Source organism: Pristiophorus japonicus, chromosome 5, assembly GCF_044704955.1.
Source record: "Pristiophorus japonicus isolate sPriJap1 chromosome 5, sPriJap1.hap1, whole genome shotgun sequence".
In the NCBI taxonomy this organism is placed as follows: domain Eukaryota; kingdom Metazoa; phylum Chordata; class Chondrichthyes; family Pristiophoridae; genus Pristiophorus; species Pristiophorus japonicus.
The window spans coordinates 286,916,409-286,933,485 of NC_091981.1; the positions used below are offsets into that span (position 1 = coordinate 286,916,409).

The 17,077-nt window shown below is 46.7% G+C and overlaps 1 protein-coding gene across 2 annotated transcripts in view; it reads right to left on the reverse strand.

Annotated features, from left to right (window-relative positions):
* Nucleotides 1-16,825, reverse strand: part of LOC139264735 (aquaporin-1-like) — a 47,747-nt gene extending 30,922 nt beyond the window's left edge. For both annotated transcript variants that reach the window (XM_070881747.1, XM_070881746.1), the window contains exons 1-2: nt 16,398-16,825; nt 300-464 (exon numbers count right to left, since the gene is read on the reverse strand). In XM_070881747.1, coding sequence (XP_070737848.1) covers nt 300-464; nt 16,398-16,766 — 534 coding nt within the window. In that variant the 5' untranslated portion in view covers nt 16,767-16,825. The remainder of the gene's footprint in view (nt 1-299; nt 465-16,397) is intronic.
* Nucleotides 16,826-17,077: the final 252 nt, after the last annotated feature.

Consider the following 17,077-nt stretch of genomic DNA (forward strand, 5'->3'; position numbering starts at 1 on the left):
AGTGACTTTCAAAGGGAATTGGATACCTCAAGACGAACAATTTGCGGGGCGATGGGGAAAGAGTGGGACTAATTGGACAGCTCTTTCACAGTGCCGGCACAGGCACGATAGGCCGAATAGCCTCCTTCTGCGCCATAGTATTCTGTGACCTTTGAGTTCATTCCCACCTGGAATCTTTCAAGCTATAGCTACAGGTCGCCTTTGAGTTACAAACCGTGTGATGCTACCGGGTGTAAAGTTGGCCAATCTTGAACAATTTGCCGATGCCGACCAGTTTTTTCCCCGCTGGTGTCACTCACCGCCATGAGGTGGCCAATAACGACCGAAAGTCCGATGGCGAGAGGGCCGGAGCCGGAGAGATCGGTCCTTCGTTTATCCGTGGTCGCAAAGACGCAGAGAACGAGCTGGAAGGTGATGATAATTTCAACGCCCAGACCCTGCCCCGGGGTAACGCCTTCTGCCAGCTGGAAAAAAAAAGAGGAAAAACAGAGAGCAACGATGAGAAAATGTCGCACGAGTAACATCACAGACCCAACGAGCATGTTCTTTTATCAGGAGACAACACTGCCTTCTCCATGAGAACTAAGGGCCAAAAGTTCCCCAGCCTCCTAGAGTGGCGTAGTTAGGGGTGGCACGCTGACTTTTTGGGGCAAAAAAAGCGCCAAAAATGTACCTGTTCATTTGGCCGCTCCCTCATCGTCCGGATCCATCGGCATGGCACTGCAGAACATAGAAACATAGAAAATAGGTGCAGGAGTAGGCCATCCGGCCCTTCGAGCCTGCACCGCCATTCAATAAGATCATGGCTGATCATTCACCTCAGTACCCCTTTCCCGCTTTCTCTCCATACCCCTTGATCTCTTTAGCCGTAAGGGCCATATCTAACTCCCTCTTGAATATATCCAATGAACTGGCATCAATAACTCTCTGCGGCAGGGAATTCCACAGGTTAACAACTCTCTGAGTGAAGAAGTTTCTCCTCATCTCAGTCCTAAACGGCCTACCCCTTATTCTAAGACTATGTCCCCTGGTTCTGGACTTCCCCAACCTCGGGAACATTCTTCCCGCATCTAACCTGTCCAGTACCGTCAGAATCTTATACGTTTCTATGAGATCCCCTCTCATTCTTCTAAACTCCAGTGAATAAAGGCCCAGTTGATCCAGTCTGTCCTCATATGTCAGTCCAGCCATCCCAGGAATCAGTCTGGTGAACCTTCGCTGCACTCCCTCAATAGCAAGAACGTCCTTTCTCAGATTAGGAGACCAAAACTAAACATAATATTCCAGGTGAGGTCTCACCAAGGCCCTATACAACTGCAGTAAGACCTCCCTGCTCCTATACTTAAATCCCCTAGCTATGAAGGCCAACATACCATTTGCCTTCTTCACTGCCTGCTGTACCTGCATGCCAACTTTCAATGACTCATGAACCATGACACCCAGGTCTCGTTGCACCTCCCCTTTTCCTAATCTGCCGCCATTCAGATAATATTCTGCCTTCTGTGATTTTGCCCCCAAAATGGATAACCTCACATTTATCCACATTATACTGCATCTGCCATGCATTTGTCCACTCACCTAACCTGTCCAAGTCACCCTGCAGCCTCTTAGTGTCCTCTTCACAGCTCACACCACCACCCAGTTTAGTGTCATCTTCAAACTTGGAGATATTACACTCAATTCCTTCATCTAAATTGTTAATGTATATTGTAAAGAGCTGGGGTCCCAGCACTGAGCCCTGCAGCACTCCACTTGTCACTGCCTGCCATTCTGAAAAGGACCCGTTTATCCTGACTCTCTGTTTCCTGTCTGCCAACAGTTCTCTATCCACGTCAGTACATTACCCCCAATACCATGTGCTTTAATTTTGCACACCAATCTCTTGTGTGGGACCTTGTCAAAAGCCTTTTGAAAGTCCAAATACACCACATCCACTGGTTCTCCCTTGTCCACTCTGCTAGTTACAGCCTCAAAAAATTCCAGAAGATTCGTCAAGCATGATTTCCCTTTCATAAATCCATGCGGACCGATCCTTTCACTGCTTTCCAAATGCGCTGCTATTTCATCCTTAATGATTGATTCCAACATTTTCCCCACTACTGATGTCAGGTTAACCGGTCTATAATTACTCGTTTTCTCTCTCCCTCCTTTTTTAAAAAGTGGTGTTACATTAGCTACCCTCCAGTCCATAGGAACTGATCCAGAGTCGATAGACTGTTGGAAAATGATCACCAATGCATCCACTATTTCTAGGACCACTTCCTTAAGTATTCTGGGATACAGACTATCAGGTCCCGGGGATTTATCGGCCTTCCATCCCATCAATTTCCCTAACACAATTTCCCGCCTAATAAGGATATCCTTCAGTTCCTCCTTCTCACTAGACCCACTGTCCCCTAGTACATTCGGAAGGTTATTTGTGTCTTCCTTCGTGAAGACAGAACCAAAGTATTTGTTCAATTGGTCTGCCATTTCTTTGTTTCCCATTATAAATTCACCTGAATCCGACTGCAAGGGACCTACATTTGTCTTCACTAATCTTTTTCTCTTCACATATTTATGGAAGCTTTTGCAGTCAGTTTTTATATTCCCTGCAAGCTTCCTCTCGTACTTTATTTTCCCCCTCTTAATTAAACCCTTAGTCCTCCGCTGTTGAATTCTAAATTTCTCCCAGTCCTCAGGTTTGTTGCTTTTTCTAGCCAATTTATATGCCTCTTCCTTGGTTTTAACGCTATCCTTAATTTCTCTTGTTAGCCACGGTTGAGCCACCTTCCCCATTTTATTTTTACTCCAGACAGTGATGTATAATTGCTGAAGTTCATCCATGTGATCTTCGGGGGGGCGGATCTTCGCCGCACTTGCTCAGCGGGGCTTGGGCCCAGCGTCTTGGGGAGTACCAGCAGGGGGATGCATATCCATTTGAGCCTGCGCGCATGTGCAATGGGCAGTTCGGTTTGCGCGCATGCGCAGTGCAACAAGAAGCTCGGCAATCGGCCAATTAAAGGGAGAGCGTCCTCAGTATCATTGGTAATGGGACATATATAAAGGTAAGGTGTGAATAGTGATTTTGGGGTGTCTGAATGAGTGGAAAGGAGTGCTGGATATGTGGAAGAAAGGTGAGAAGTGTGATTTTTGAACATTGACTGAGTGTGAATCCAATACACGAATGGCGCAAGAGCGTGCAAGATGAACAAAGAATTTCCTCCATGAGTAAGTGGAGAAACTAGTGACTGTCATTGAGGAGAAATGGCTGGAGCTGGATATCAGCAAGAGTGGTCCGTCAAAAGTTTCACCCAAGGAAATGAGAAGATGGAACTTAGTTGCAGAAGAATGCTCTGCAGGGATCAATACCACAAGATCTGGAAGCCAGTGCAAGAAGAAATGGCAGGATGTTGGTCATGTGGTGAGTGTGAGTAATATCTTCATCTTTAAATTGAATTACAATTGAAAATGTGACCATCTGTATGTGTCCCACCCATCAGAAGCGCACCATGTCTGAAAATTAATATTTTCATCTTTGCAGATGAAATTGGCCCACAACAAGAGGGAGAGAACTGGAACAGGAGGAGGGCCGCCAAATCTGCACCAACTGACACCCCTGGAACAGAGGGTTGCTGCCTTGCTGACTCGCACCGGCAGAAAAAGAATCAGATCTGCACAAGCTGGACCCCTACGCGAGGGTGAGGGTGAGTCATTAAAATGCATAGTCGCCCTTCAAATCAACCTGCCGACAGGCCTGCTACGTGTCAGACTACTCATGCCACCCATCCTGCCCCCTCCTTTACTGCTAACCATTTGACTGTTCTGTTGTATTTTGGAGAAGAAGAAGACACTCCTCAAGATCCACCAGAGGATCCAGAAGCGTGCGCTCCAGACTAAGGTAGGTGGGGGGAGGAGGGGTCCATGAAAATGACTTCAAGGGAGAATGCTGACCGCGATATGGATCAGTCCATAGTACAGGGCATCACACTGCCAGAAATCTCCATGAGCTCCTCGGCAACATTCCATGGGTTCACACCTTCCGAGGTCGCAGGTCCCAGTGGCAGTTGAGAAATGCATCTTGGGACACCCAGTCCCCACCGTTCCAGCCTGCGCCTCACACTAGGGGGGGTGCCACCAGGCAGACCCACAGCGAGGGGAAGGAGAAGCCGACCAGTCTCTCCTGAGAGGCAGCCCTCAGCAGAGGTTTAATCAGGTTGTGTCATTGGGTGAGGAGACCAATGCCCTCACAAGATCACTCGTGGCGGCCGTCAGTAGGGTACGTGATGAGGTAACAACACTGTCGGGTGAAATTTCTGCACTAAGACGGGAAGTGAGGGCGGGCATTTCAGAGGATGTGCAAATGATGGCAGATTCCATGAGGGGGCTAGCTTCTTCAATTAGGGCACAAAGGCCGGATACTCAAATGCCACTCCCACTTCAATCCACACACCAGCCAGCGGTCAGACCCAAGCCAGGTCCCCAACCCTCCCCTACCACCATCACCGACCCTGTGAGGAAGTGCACTTTCCCCGAGATGTGGGTGAGGGATGGGTGCAACCTTTCTTTGCTGTTGTTGCTGTTGTTGTTGTCGTTGTCGTTGAAGTGCACTGTAAAATATCCAATAAAAGATATTTTGCATTAAAACTGAATCATCTCTATTAGGACCATGCAACATTTAGGGACAACTGTAAAAAGTAAAAATCCCTCACCCCTACAGTCATGCATGCCTGCCGCCCCTATCCCTGGCGGGAGGGCTAGCCAGTGCGGTCTGCAGTCGGCAAGATAGGACTGCTCTATTTTCAGTAGCTGATTTATCTTTCATTTATTTTTGATGATGTTGTGCAGCTGTTGTGCTGAAGATGTTGTGCTGATGTTGTGAAGGTCTTTAGTGCTTTAGAATCCTCTAACTCACCTTCCTCCCCCTCCGCCCCCTCCCCCAGCTATCTCTGGCTACCTGTGCTGGTTCCTTAAATGTAGGTACAAAAGTGGCCACATACACTGGCCTAAGTTAGTTTGGAGTAATTTTCAGCTGGCTAAATTTGCTTCTATGGTCAGAAGAGGCGTAAGTGGCTTGTCAATCCCCCTTTGGGAGAGAACAAACTAAACTAGAAAAAAACCTAACTAACTGACTTACACTGGAGCAAGTTAAATGGGGAAATTTGCGATTTTTAAGTTACTCCAAAAAAGCTACTTACTCCAAAAAAAATTGGCCAACTGTTGGGGAAATTTGAGCCCATAAGAAATAAGAGCAGGAGTAGGCCATTTGGCCCCTCGAGCCTGCTCCACCATTCAATAAGAGCATGGCTAATCTGATCATGGACTCAGCTCCACTTTCCCGCCCACTCCCCATAACCCTTCACTCCCTTATCGCTCAAAAATGTCTATCTCCACCTTAAATATATTCAATGACCCAGCCTCCACAGCTCTCTGGGGCAGAGAATTCCACAGATTTACAACCCTCTGAGAGAAGAAATTTAAATTGGCGGCCCCTTATTCTGAGACTATGTCCCCTAGTTTTAGTTTCCCCCATCAGTGGAAATATCCTCTCTGCATCCACCTTGTCGAGCTCCCTCATTATCTTATGTTTCAATAAGATCACCTCTCATTCTTCTGAGCTCCAATGCGTATAGGCCCAACCTACTCAACCTATGCTCATAAGTCAATCCACTCATCTCATACTTTATCTCTCTTGCAATAAAGTCCAACATTCCATTTGCCTTCCTGATTACTCACTGTACCTGCATCTCAATCCCTCCTCTCTCCAATGGAAACCACTAACACTGACACCTCAGTGCAGTGCTGAGGGAGAACTGCACTGTCGGAGGTGCCGTCTTTCGGAAGAGATGTTAAACTGAGGCCCAGTCAGCCCTCTCAGGTGGAGTAACAAATCCCACGGCACTATTTCGAAGAAAAGCAGGGGAGTTCTCTCCGGTGTTCGGGCCAATATTTATCTCTCAACCAACATCATTAAAAGCCAAATATCTGGCCATTATCACATTGCTGTTTGTGGGAGCTTGCCAAGCATAATTGGCTGCCGTGTTTCCCGACATCTGAATGGGCCTCACAGCCCGTTAAAGGGATCGGAAAAAAATGACAGGGAACATTGCCTGAGATCCTCTCCAAAGACTGACACACTCGCTGGGAACACCGGCAAATCATCATCATCATCACAGGCAGTCCCTCGGAATCGAGGAAGACTTGCTTCCACTCCTGAAGTGAGTTCTCAGGTGGCTGTACAGTCCAATACCAGAGCCACAGTCCCTGTCACAGGTGGGACAGATAGTCGTTAAGGGAAAGGGAGGGAGGGACCGGTTTGCCGCACACTCCTTCCGTTGCCTGCGCTTGATTTTTGCATGCTCTCGGCGACGAGACTCGAGGTGCTCAGCGCCCTCCCGGATGCACTTCCTCCACTTAGGGCGGTCTTTGGCCAGGGACTCTCAGGTATCGGTGGGGATGTTGCACTTTATCAGGGAGGCTTTGAGGGTATCCCTGTAACGCATCCGCTGCCCACACGCCTGCAAATAGTGACACACTCGCTAGCAACACCTTCAAATACTGACACACTCCAGGGATCTCCTGCAAATATTGAAACACTGGCGGGGGCCACTGTAAATACTGACACAATCACTAGAATTCCCTGAAATTATTGGGACACACCGGGGTTCCCAGTAAATATTGACGCACTCCCTGGTATTCCCTGTAAATATTTGACACAGTCCATGGGATCACATTTAAAATAAAAAGGTCATAGGGTCACATTCCACTCCAGACACTTGAGCACAAAATCTAGGCTGGCACTCCCAGTGCAGTGCTGAGGGAGCGCCGCACTGTCAGAGCTGCCGTGTTAAACCGAGGCCCCGTCTGCTCTCTCAGGTGGGCGTAAAAGATCCCATGGCACTATTTTGAATAAGAGTCCTCCCCGGTGTCCTTGGACAATATTTATCCTTTAACCAACATTCGTAAAAACAGATTGTGAAAGTTGCTATATAAACGTAGGTTCTTCCCATAGGTATCCTGCAACAATCACTCTGATGTTAGTTATAAATCAGGCCAAGCTATTTTTATAAATATTTATTGCGACACTTGGTGACTGAAATAATCTTTTCAACCTTGAAAGGAAGCCGTGTGCAGTTGACCGAGGTAATGACTAGTGTAGAAGGATGAACCGGTACAGTCCGGCATGACAAACCATACAGTAGGGCATGGGAACACGGGACTTATATGACGCCATTTATAGAGCGCATTTAATGTAGTAAAACGTCACATGGTGCTTCACACACGCGTCATCAGACAAATTTTGACACCGAGCCGCAGAAGCAGATATCAGGACAGGTTTTAAGGAGTGCCTTAAAAGAAGAAAAAGAGGTGGAGAGGTTGACATAAGAAACAGGAGCAGGAATAGGCCACACAGCCACTCGAGCCTGCCATTTTATACGATCTTAGCTGATCCGATCGTGGACTCAGCTCCACTTCCCCACCCGCTCCCCATAACCCCTTAATGCCTTATCGGTTGTCTATCTCTGTCTTAAATTTATTCAATGTCCCAGCTTCCACAGCTCTCTGAGGCAGCTGAAGGCTGAAGGGAGGGAATTCCAGAGCTCAGGGCCCAAGCAGCTGAAGGCACGGCCACCAATTGTGGAGCGATGACAATCGTCGATGTGCAAGAGGCCAGAATTGGAGGAGCGCAGAGATCTCGGGGGGGGGGAGGAGGGGGGGTTGTGGGGCTGGAGAAGGTTACAGAGATAGAGGTGAAGCCACAGAGGGATGTGGACACAAGGATGATCATTTTAAAAGCGAGGCATTCGATTAAAGGGCTGACCTTTCTCAATTCCTCACAGCTAACTTTACTTGGGTGTTTATTAAAAGGGGTCACGCACTAAACTATAAATGTTACAAGTATATTAACTTTACTTTTATTGGTTTTAACCTGACGATATTAACAGCGTCACATGCAGAAGATATCTCAGCCAAATGAAACATGGAGTTAGAAAAGAATCATGAGGGTAAGTTTTGTGAGGTGCGTCACTTTTCTTGGCATTCAATGAAACCATTTTCCTGGCCGTGAATTTTAATCAATGGTTAATTCAGCGATGCCACAAATCAGGCTAGCTAGCCCTCTGCAGCCCGATTCTACAATCCAGGCCCCACTCTACAACAACAACAACAACTTGTGGCCCTTACGGCTAAAGGAATCAAGGGGTATGGAGAAAAAGCAGGAATGGGGTACTGAAGTTGCATGATCAGCCGTGATCTTATCGAATGGTGGTGCAGGCTCAAAGGGCCGAATGGCCTACTCCTGCACCTACTTTCTATGTTTCTATGTAACTTGTATTTATATAGCACCTTTAAGGTAGTGAAACATCCCAAGGTGCTTCACAGGAGTATTATGAGATAAGAATTTGACACCGAGCCGCATAAATAGAAATTAACGCAGGAAACTTGGTCAAAGAGGTAGGTTTTGAAGGAGCGTCTTGAAGGAGGAAAGCAAGGCGGGGGGTTTTAGGCAGGGAGTTCCAGAGCTTGGGGCCTCGGCAACAGAAGGCATAGTCACCAATGGTTGAGCGATTATAATCAGGGTTGCTCAGGAAGACAGAATTAGAGGAGTGCAGACATCTCTACCTGAGAGACACTCTGCCATAGACTCATCGAGCACAGGACAGAATACTGCGAAACTATAGACTGCTGTAAAAGCAAGGGCTGAATTGTGTGGTGCAGTGCACTGCGTACAACGTGAAGAACACAGGCCGAAAATAAAATCACATTTCTTTGCTCGGTTTCTAGGATAAACAAATGACAGCAATCGCATGGTTTGTTTAATGGGTTTATGGGGACCAACAAACCAACGATATCACCAGTTTTTTATTGCCTACTCAGGGCTGTTATATTTGCAGGTTTTTTTATAGAATGGTCTTCACTCCCCGTGAGTGAACCTTGATCGCTCCGCTACAGATGTGAAGGATTTTGGACTTTTAACAACGGCTGTTAAAAGAACGGGTTTGAAACCCGGGATTATGGACCTTTTTTAGTGTCTGCACTTAAACAAGGCTCACGGAATGGGAGCCGCCACAATGATGTTCGCGACATAAAAGGGATGGGCTTGGTATAAAAGAGCAGAATCAGATTATCAAACAAGGGAAGGACATAGCACTGTTAAGCTTGAGCAAAGTCAGAAGGTAGGCTGGGCTCCTGTTGAAGCTGACCATGCTCAGAAGGCATCATGGGTAGTACTGCTGCTTCAGACCGTCGAAGAGAGAAAAGCTTTGCTGCCAAATCCTGTTTTTAAGATTTGCCATACCTTCGTAGGACTAGGTTAGAGATAAGGAAAGTCTTCTCAAGCTGTGAGAGAGAGTGAAAGAAACAACTTGCATTTATATAGCGCCTTGCACAACGTCAGAATGTCCTTAAACGTTTCACAGCCATTAAAATACTTATCAAATGTAGTCAGTGCTGCAAGGAATACAAATCTTACTTTTCTTTCAATGTGTATGCTGAGACCGATGTCACTTTCTCATCAACGTTCTGCTGGCCATATTTTACACTTATAAGAACATAAGAAATAGGAGCATGAGTAGGCCATACGACCCCTCAAGCCTGCTCCATCATTCAGTAAGATCATGGCTGATCTAATCTTGGCCTCAGCTCCACTTCCCCGCCCACTCCCCATAACCCTCGACTCCCTCACTTGTAATACCTACTGAGGTTCCATATCTAAAACATGTCCAGACCATTTTATGTCCCAAATATCTTACGTGACCTCAGGTCATCCCAAAGCGCTTTACAGCCAATGAAGTACTTTTTGAAGTGTAGTCACTGTTGTAATGTGGGAAACACAGCAGCCAATGTGCGCATAGCAAGCTCCCACACACAGCAATGTAAGAACACAAGAACATAAGAATTAGGAGCAGGAGTAGGCCATTCGGCCCCTCGAGCCTGCTCCACCATTCAATGAGATCATGGCTGATCTTCTACCTCAACTCCACTTTCCTGCACTGTCCCCATATCCCTTGATTCCCTTAATATCCAAAAAACCTATCGATCTCTGTCTTGACTCAAAGACTGAGCCGCCACAGCCCTCTGGGGTAGAGAATTCCAAAGATTCACCACCCTCTGAGTGAAGAGGTTTCTCCTCATCTCAGTCCTAAATGGCTGACCCCTTATTCTGAGACAATGACCCCTGGTTCTAGACTCCCCAGCCAGGGAAAACATCCTCCCTGCATCTACCCTGTCAAGCCCTGTAAGAATTTTGTATGTTTCAATTAGATCACCTCTCATTCTTTTAAACTCTAGAGAATATAGACCTAGTCTACTCAATCTCTCCACATAAGACAATCCCTCCATCCCAGGAATCAGTCTGGTGAACCTTCGTTGCACTCTCTCTATGGTAAGTATATCCTTCCTTAGGTAAGGAGACTACTGTGATGATGACCAGATCATCTGTTTTTCAGTGACGTTGGTTGAGGGATAAATATTGGCCAGGACACCAGGGAGAACTCTTCTTCAAGATCATGCTGTGAGATCTTTACGTCCCACTGAGAGGACAGACGGGGCTTCAGTTTAATGTTTCATGGCACCTCCAGCAGTGCAGCATTCCTTCAGCGTTGGCCTAGATTTTGAGCTGAAGTCTCTGGAGTGCGACTTGAACCCACATCCTTCTGACTCAGCAGTGAGCGTGCTACTCACTGAGCCACAGCCATAGTCCCAAACTTTTGGTTAAATAGAGGAATCTTCAGTCAACCTTCTGTCTGGGGTTGAACAGACTGGATGCGGGGAGGATATTTCCCCGGGTTGGGAAGTCTAGAACAAGGGGTCACAGTCTCAGGATACGGGATAGGAAATTTAGGACCGAGATGAGGAGAAATGTCTTCACTCAGAGGGAGGTGAACCTGTGGAATTCTCTACCACAGACGGCTGTGGAGGCCAAGTCACTGAATATATTTAAAGAGGATATAGATAGATTTCTGGACACAAAAGGCATCAAGGTATGGGGTATGGGGAGAAAGTGGGAATATGGTGTTGAGATATAGGATCAGCCATGATCATATCGAAGGACTGAATGGCCTACTCCTGCTCCTATTTTCTATGTTTCTATGTTTCTATGTCTCCAAATGTGTCACACAGGATCAGGCTCAACTACCTGCCCCATTTCCCCCATTCCCCATGTCCTCCCCCCATCCCATTCTCTCACCCAATGAATCATCTGCTGATGTAAGTGTCTGAGCCTCTGAGGCTGTCATGGGATTGAAAGTTCATACTAATTGAATTTGGGTACTTTCACTGAGGTTTGTTCAGGTCAGATTACATCCAACAGACAGGAAGGAGTGTTCATGCCATTCGCCAGGATTGTGCCCAGGTCCCAGAGGTGAAAGGGTAGTGTTTCACCCACCATGCCACACTCCACTGTGACATTCATTTACAAAAGGGGCTTTCAGCATATCAACCAGGGGTATTCATTTCACCCACTCAAGCTGCCTAGGCTAGCCTCAGGACCCGGCAGACTATTTGAGAATTGATGGTTCGATAAGGAATATCCATCCCCATAGATACAATCTGTATTACTGATATAACAGCAGCACTCCACTCTCATCCCCATGTAGCGTGAGGTTTGTGGTGTTGGGATCGGAGCAATGAGATATTCGCCACCCAGAGACAGGAGCCACTCCAGCAAGACTGCTCTTACACCGAGGCAACGTGAGTTACCCTTGTAGCAGATGTGGGATGGGTCTGAGCCAGGCTATTTACACATACAGATACCCTTACACATACACACACACACAACATACATACACACACACACACACACACATACAGATACCCATATATATATACATACACACACAACATACACACACAACATACACACATACATATACACACACACACATACACAACACACACACACAGCATACATACACACACACACACACATACACAAACATACATACACACACATACACAAACACACATACACACACACATACACACACAATATACACAACACACACATACACAGCATGCATACACACACACATACACACACAACATACATACATACACACACACATACAGATACCCATACATATACAAAAACACACAACATACATACACACACATACACAACACACACATAGCATACATACACTCACACATACACAAACATACATGCACATACACATGCACAAACATACATACACATACAACATACATACACACAACATACACACACAACATATACACATACATACACACACAACATACATACACAACACACACAGCATACATACACACACATACACAAACACATATACACACATACACAAACACACATACACACACAACATACACAATGCACACATACACAGCATCCATACACACACACACATGCACACACAACATACATACACACACACACACATACATACACATATATGCACACATACCTACAAACACATGTACACATGAATACAAATACACATAGAAACATAGAAACATAGAAAATAGGTGCAGGAGTAGGCCATTCGGCCCTTCTAGCCTGCACCGCCATTCAATGAGTTCATGGCTGAACATTCAACTTCAGTACCCCATTCCTGCTTTCTCGCCATACCCCTTGATCCCCCTAGTAGTAAGGACCTCATCTAACTCCTTTTTGAATATATTTAGTGAATTGGCCTCAACAACTTTCTGTGGTAGAGAATTCCACAGGTTCACCACTCTCTGGGTGAAGAAGTTCCTCCGCATCTCGGTCCTAAATGGCTTACCCCTTATCCTTAGACTGTGACCTCTGGTTCTGGACTTCCCCAACATTGGGAACATTCTTCCTGCATCTAACCTGTCTAACCCCGTCAGAATTTTAAATGTTTCTATGAGGTCCATATACATAAAGACACAAACATACATACATATACACACATACATGCATAGACACACATACATGCATAGACACACATACATATATGCTCACACATATACATACATACATAATCACACATACATAAACACACATGCATACATACACACACATATATAAAGACACGCATACACATATAAACACACATAGGTAGGAAATAATTGAAAGGCAACTTTATTTTCCTTCTTACATATAGAAACACATTGGCATTCAAAAACCTGGCGCTTTAGTTTGTCTTTAGCCTAAAACCTACCGGAAAGAGTTCCGAGGGTAAAATTGCGGCTGCTGGGGGAGAGCTGTGTGGGAGTGCGCGCCTCCAATCTCCCAGTCTGAACATGGTCAGCTTCAACATCCCAGTCAACAGGCGAACATTACTCGCAATGCCACCGGTTAAATGAAGGGGGAAATCGGCCTGAAATGATTGCCTTTTGATATTCAGTGCCTGAGGACATTTTCACAGGCGGTTGTGGTGAGGATTTCCCGGGGCGGAGATGCTGCGATTTGAGGGACTCTGGCACCACGCTGGGGCGGTGCTTTATGCATTGATAACCAAATCTGTTTTAATGCTTCTTGTACAAGAGAAAGGAGCCAGGGGATGTGTGTAAGGGGGAGTTTATCAGAGTGGGGGACACGGAGCTGACAGGATAAACACTCCCAGTGTGCACAGATGTCCTTACATTTAAAAGTGGCAAGGGTGAATAGTTTTCAAAAACAAGATTCAGGCAGACGTGAGCTGGTGCACCTTTACTGATCTCTAGGTAAACATCCCAGCTATTGTAAATAAATATTCAACTCAATCTAAAGATAAGTCTTGGGTCATTCTTGTAAATTGTATCCAGTTACCCGAGTACAGGATTTATAAATGTATACCTTTAAGTTCAATTCCTGACGCTGGGGAAACATTTGAAATGATTATTTAGGAAGAGATGTATCTGACATTATAACCATTATTGCAGAATTGGTGCCGTCTTAAAGCAGCAGGTCGCCGCCGTTTGCAAGGAGCACGGTGCACAATCCTTGCAATTCACAGGATCAGATTGTGTCGGTTGTCGAGAGGAAATACTTGCAGGGCGCTGGGGAAAGGGCGAGGGCAGTGGGACTAACTGAAGAGCTCTGTCACAGAGCCAGCACAGGCCCAATGGGCCGACTGGCCTCCTCCTGTGCGGTATCATGTTACGAATTGATTCCCTGCTTCCTTCCAAATGCTCTCTCTGCAAATATTTACGCTCAGCACTGACAACCAGACAAGACCCAGGCTTTCTAGACACGTGTTTCTTTATGCTATTGTGTTTAATTATGGATGCAAAGTTGCAATCTCCGCGATTGTTTTAAAATCATTTTTACAATTCAGACCTTTTTTTTGTGAGCCGTGCTATTTAAAAGGACAATGCTCCCCTTTATAATCACACCGGAAGGGTAGGGGGTAGGTCACCACAAGGACTGCAGCCGTTCACACTCACCACCTTCTCAAGGGCAGTTAGGGATGGGCAATAAATGCTGGCACTCACATCCCAGGAACGAATAAATAATTTTAAAAAAGTCCCTTCCCATAATAACCAGTGCTCATGTATCATCATAGGCGCTCCTTGACCTGCTTCCACAAGAGTTCGCAGATGTTTCGATGAAGGACCCGATGTTCCAGTCCTGAACTCCAATTGAGCGGGTGGAAGATGCCTGTGTGTGGATTTTTTTTAACGTGTGGTGGCCGTTGCACATCAGCCACCACACGGGCTTGACAGAGCTCGGCCTTTATCCAGTGGCAAGGATTAACCAGGACGACTGGAGACCTGCTCTGCTGCACGGACCTAGTGTGCACACATATCGCAGTGTTATGTAACTGGTGACTAATTGCCCTTTATCAAATACTAACTGAGGTTCATGGTAGGGTCCACAGGATTAAATGAACGCCAAACCCAGCCTCATGTTAAATTGCAAACTCTAGAAAGAAAGACTTGCATTTCTATAGCGCCTTTCACGACCACCGAACATCTCACAGCGTTTTACAGCCAATGAAACATTTTTGAGGTGTAGTCACTGCTGTAATGTAGAAAATGTGGCAGCCAATATGTGCACAGCAAGGTCCCACAAACAGCAATGTGATAATGACCTTGGAATCATGGAAATTTACAGCTCGGAAGGGGGCCATTTTGGCCTATTGTGTCCGCGCCGGCCGACAAAGAGCTATCCAGCCTAATCCTACTTTCTAGCTCTTTGTCCGTAGCACTATAGGTTACGACACTTTAAGTGCACATCAAGTATTTTTTTTAAGTGATGAGAGTTTCTGCCTCTACCACCCTTTCAGGCAGTGAGTTCCAGACCCTCACCACTCTCTAGGTGAAGAAATCTCCCCTCATATCTCCTCTAAGCCTCTCGCCAATAACTTTAAATCTAAGCCCCCTGGTTATTGACTCTTCTACCAAGGGAAACAGGTCCTTTCTATTCACTCTAGCCCTTCATAATTTTGTATACCTCGATCAGGTTTCCCCTCAGACTCCTCTGTTCCAAAGAAAATAGACACAGCATCTCTAATCTTTCCTCATAGCCAAAATTCTCCAGTACAGGCAACATTTTTGTAAATCTCCTCTGCACCCTTTCCAGTGCAATCAAATCTTTCCTGTAATGTGGTGACCAGATCATCTGTTTTTAGTGATGTTTGGTTGAGGCATAAATTTTGGCCAGGACACCGGGGAGAACTTCTTCAAAATAGTGCCATGGGATCTTTTAAGTCCACCTGAGAGAGCAGACGGATCCTCAGTTTAACGTCCCTTCCGAAAGACAGCACCTTCGACAGTGCAGCACTTCCTCGGTACTGCACTGGAGTGTCAGTCTAGATTCATGTGCTCAAGTCTCTGGAGTGGAACTTGAACCTATAACCTCCTGAGTCAGGGGTCAGAGCGGTACCCACTGAGCCACAGCTGCCTACACAACAACAACTTGTATTTATATAGCGCCTTTAACGTAGTGAAACGTCCCAAGGTGCTTCACAGGAGTGTTATGAGACAAAAAATTTGACACCGAGCCACATAAGGAAAAATGAGGGTGGGTGATCAAAAGTTTGGTCAAAGAGGTAGGTTTTAAGGAGCATCTTGAAGGAGGAAAGACAAGCGGAGAGGCGGAGAGGTTTAGGCAGGGAGTTCCAGAGCTTGGGGCCCAGGCAACAGAAGGCACAGCCACCAATGGTCGAGCGATTATAATCAGGGATTCTCAGGGGGGCAGAATTAGAGAAGCATAGACATCTCGGGGGGGGGGGGGAGTTTGTGGGGCTGGAGGGGATTACAGAGATAGGGAGGGGGGAGGCCATGGAGGGATTTGAAAACATGGTTGAGAATTTTGAAATCTTAAAAATAGATTAATTGTAAACACATTACCCCCCCCCCCCCACCCCACTCGCCCCCCCACACCCTATCCAGCATTGATATACGCCCCTCTTGCCTCTCCCGCTGGTCCCCACACCAGCCCCACTCTACAAAAACAAACATGTAGCGCTTTAAGGCAACACAAGCGTGCTTACCGCGTTGAGTCCGAGGGTCCCGTTGCGGGACTTGGGGGTGAGCCCGAAGAGGATGGCGCTGGCGGCCACGGCGCCCAGCATCTGGGAGATGATGTAGAGGGCGGCCCGCAGCACGCTGAGCTGGCAGCCCACCAGCAGCCCCAGGGTGACGGCCGGGTTGAGGTGCGCCCCGCTGATGTGGCCGATGGTCTGGGCCAGCGTGGCGATGGCAAGCCCGAAGGTCAGCGCGATCTGCACCACGTCGGCCGGGATGCTGCTGTCCGTCCACTTGGTGGCCGAGCCGGTGCTGAGGAAGACGAAGACCGTCACCCCCAGGAACTCGGCCAGCACCGCCCTCCAGAAGCACTTGCGCTGCACCTCCCTGACCATGGTCAACACAGAGAGAGAGGGAGAGATTAATCTTTTAATATTTACTCAAAACTTTTTTGTTTGTAGAGTTTCAGCAAGTGAAGGGGAGAGAGCAGAATTAGCAGCAAGTGCTACTGTCAAGACCTTTTATAGCGGGGAGGGTTTTATTTGTGAATGAGGTGGGTGGGGAAAAGGGCGTTTCGTGGACTTTCAAACTTGGAGTTATTGAACCTTTAACGTCTGCACTCCTGGATTTGGCTGCCCGCTTCTTGTTTGCTAGTTTCAGCCGGGATTGTAAAACAACGTCTTACAAACTTTTCAAGAAGTTCTTG